This window comes from Quercus robur, chromosome 1, assembly GCF_932294415.1.
Source record: "Quercus robur chromosome 1, dhQueRobu3.1, whole genome shotgun sequence".
Lineage (NCBI taxonomy): Eukaryota > Viridiplantae > Streptophyta > Magnoliopsida > Fagales > Fagaceae > Quercus > Quercus robur.
The window spans coordinates 29,895,317-29,897,833 of NC_065534.1; the positions used below are offsets into that span (position 1 = coordinate 29,895,317).

At 50.0% G+C, this 2,517-nt stretch overlaps 1 protein-coding gene across 1 annotated transcript; it reads right to left on the reverse strand.

The window, feature by feature from the left end:
• Positions 1–367: 367 nt before the first annotated feature.
• Positions 368–856, reverse strand: LOC126698603 (uncharacterized). The gene has a single exon (XM_050395983.1). It carries the CDS (start codon positions 854–856, stop codon positions 368–370), a length of 489 nt encoding a protein of 162 aa, XP_050251940.1.
• Positions 857–2,517: the final 1,661 nt, after the last annotated feature.

Sequence of the window (2,517 nt, forward strand, 5' to 3'; positions counted from 1 at the left end):
ATTGAGGATAAAAAACTTCCTTGATAGCCCCAGCCTGTTTGAGCTTGGCAACTTCACTTCTAACTGCCTCGGCGTGTTCCTTCGATGGTCGCCGAGGAGGTTGCCTCCTAGGCATAACGGCAGGATTCACGTTGAGTCGATGACAAATGAAATTCGGGTCCATCCCTGGGGCTTCATATGGGTTCCATGCGAAAACGTCCACATTGGCTCGAAGGAATTCCAGCAACCTCGCCTTCTCTTGCAAAGGCAATTTAGCCCCAACCTGGAAGAATTTTTCCGGATCACCAGCAACTACTACCTTCTCCAGATCTTCACAATCTACCCCATCGGCTGGCACGTCCAAGCCTGATACTGGGGACTTTAATTGCTATAACTCATTGTCGGCCGTAGTCGAGGTTTCTGCTTCTGGCCGATGCTGTATAGCTGCGACTAAGCATTGCCGAGCAGCCGCCTGACTCCCTACTATTTCCAACACTTGGTCTCCGGATGGGTACTTCACCTTCTGGTGCAGAGTAGACGAGACCTCTTTAAGGGTGTGAAGCCAAGGTCGGCCCATAATAGCCGTGTACAGAGAAAAAACATCTACGACAATAAAGTCCACCTCCACCACATCCGTACCTGCTTGCACAAGCAGCCTGATCAGTCCTTTGGGAGTGACCACCCTTCCCTCAAAACTTACCAGAGGAGAGTTGTAGGTTGTTAAGTCCTCTGGCTTCAAACCTAGCCCCTTGTACAAGTTTGGATACATTACATCCACAGCGCTACCCTGATCAACCATCACCCTTCTGACATCGTACCCGCCAATTCTCAACGTTACCACCAAAGCATCCTCATGGGGTTGTATGGTCCCAACCATATCCTTATCTGAAAAGCCTAGAACCAGGGGGACACGCACCCTGGCTCTCTTCAATGCTTAGGAATGATCCTCGGCCGGGGATCGGAAAACCGACAATACCTTGGAAGGGCAAGATCCAGTCCTTCCCGGGGCCGCAAAGATAACATTAATCGTACCCAGATGGAGTCTTGATGAAGCGTCCCCACGCACCTCTGAACCTGCTTGTCTCGCCCTTCCACTAGAGTGATGCAAGAGTTGCTTTAATTTCCCTTCACGGACCAACTGTTCCAAGTGGTCCCATAAATTCCTGCAGTTATCCGTCGTGTGCCCATGATCCTGATGATAATGGCAGTACAAGTTCGGGTTGCGTTTCCTAGGCTCTCCCGCCATCTTGTTCGGCCATTTGAAGAATGACTCATTCTTTATCTTCTCCAAAACCTGCTGCACTGGCTCTCGAAATACTGCATTAACCACCTGGGCGTCCGCCGAACCTGACTACCCATCAAAATCTCTCCGTGGTCGGCTGTTATTATAACGGTCCGACCTGAAATCCCTCCTCTCCTGAGGGATCACCTTGGCCTTTCCTTTTCCCTGAAGTTGATCTTCCTCTACCCTTCTGTACTTATCTATTCTGTCCATCAGTTGGCGCACACTGGTGACAAGTTTACCCGTCAGGGATTTCCTCAAATCGTGATCGGCTGGGAGACCAGCTTTGAAAGTGGTTATAGCCACAGCATCGTTCTTTCCCTCTATTTCATTAAACATTTCCCAGTACCTATCCGAGTAATTCTTGAGAGTCTCGCCCTCTCTCATAGACAGAGTCATCAAAGATCCCAAAGGCCGAGGAGTCCTGCTACATGTAATAAAGCTAGCACCAAAAGCCCGAGTCAGTATTTTGAAAGATCCAACAAAATTGGCCCTTAAGCCGTTGAACCACCTCATCGCCGTCGGACCCAAACTCGATGGAAAAACTTTGCACATCAAAGCCTCGTCCCTGGAGTAGATAGCTATCTTCTGGCTGAAATAGCTTACATGTTCCACTGGATCCGAATGGCCATCATACAGAGAGAACGTAGGCTGATGGAATTGCCGAGGATGAATCGCATCGTCTATGTTTCTCGTAAAGGGCGACTTGGAAATTTGACTCAAGGCTATGTTCATGGCATCATTTCCCAAGCCCCTGCTAGGTGGACTTCTACCCTTACGTAGATGGCGGTGCTCCTCTTCATAAGAGAAAGTTTCACTTGGCGGAGTTCTCGATCTTCGCCTATAACTAGCTTCATCTGACTCCTCAAATGATGGTTCGAAGCAAGGTGGGGAGCGCTCCCGCCGTGCATGGTGCAACTCTCTCTTCAAACCTGCAATCTCACATTGTAGATTTCCATCACGCTCTGCGTGGGAGATGTGACTCTTCCCACGAGAGTGGCTTCTGGTGGTATGAGTTGTACGTACACTTCCCTCATGGCCTTCTCTCCATTCGGGACTCCTTCGGGGATCACCATGTTGGGAGCCCCTTGACTCTGCCTGGTGCGGGTTGGCATCCTCCTGATGCGGTCCCGCCGCGTGGTGATGTGGACCCACTTCCTCCATCAGAAACGTTGCACCGGAAGTCCTCTAAGTTAATACAAGCTCTTCCCACAGACGGCGCCAATTGTAAGGACTCGATTTGTAATGACCCAAAA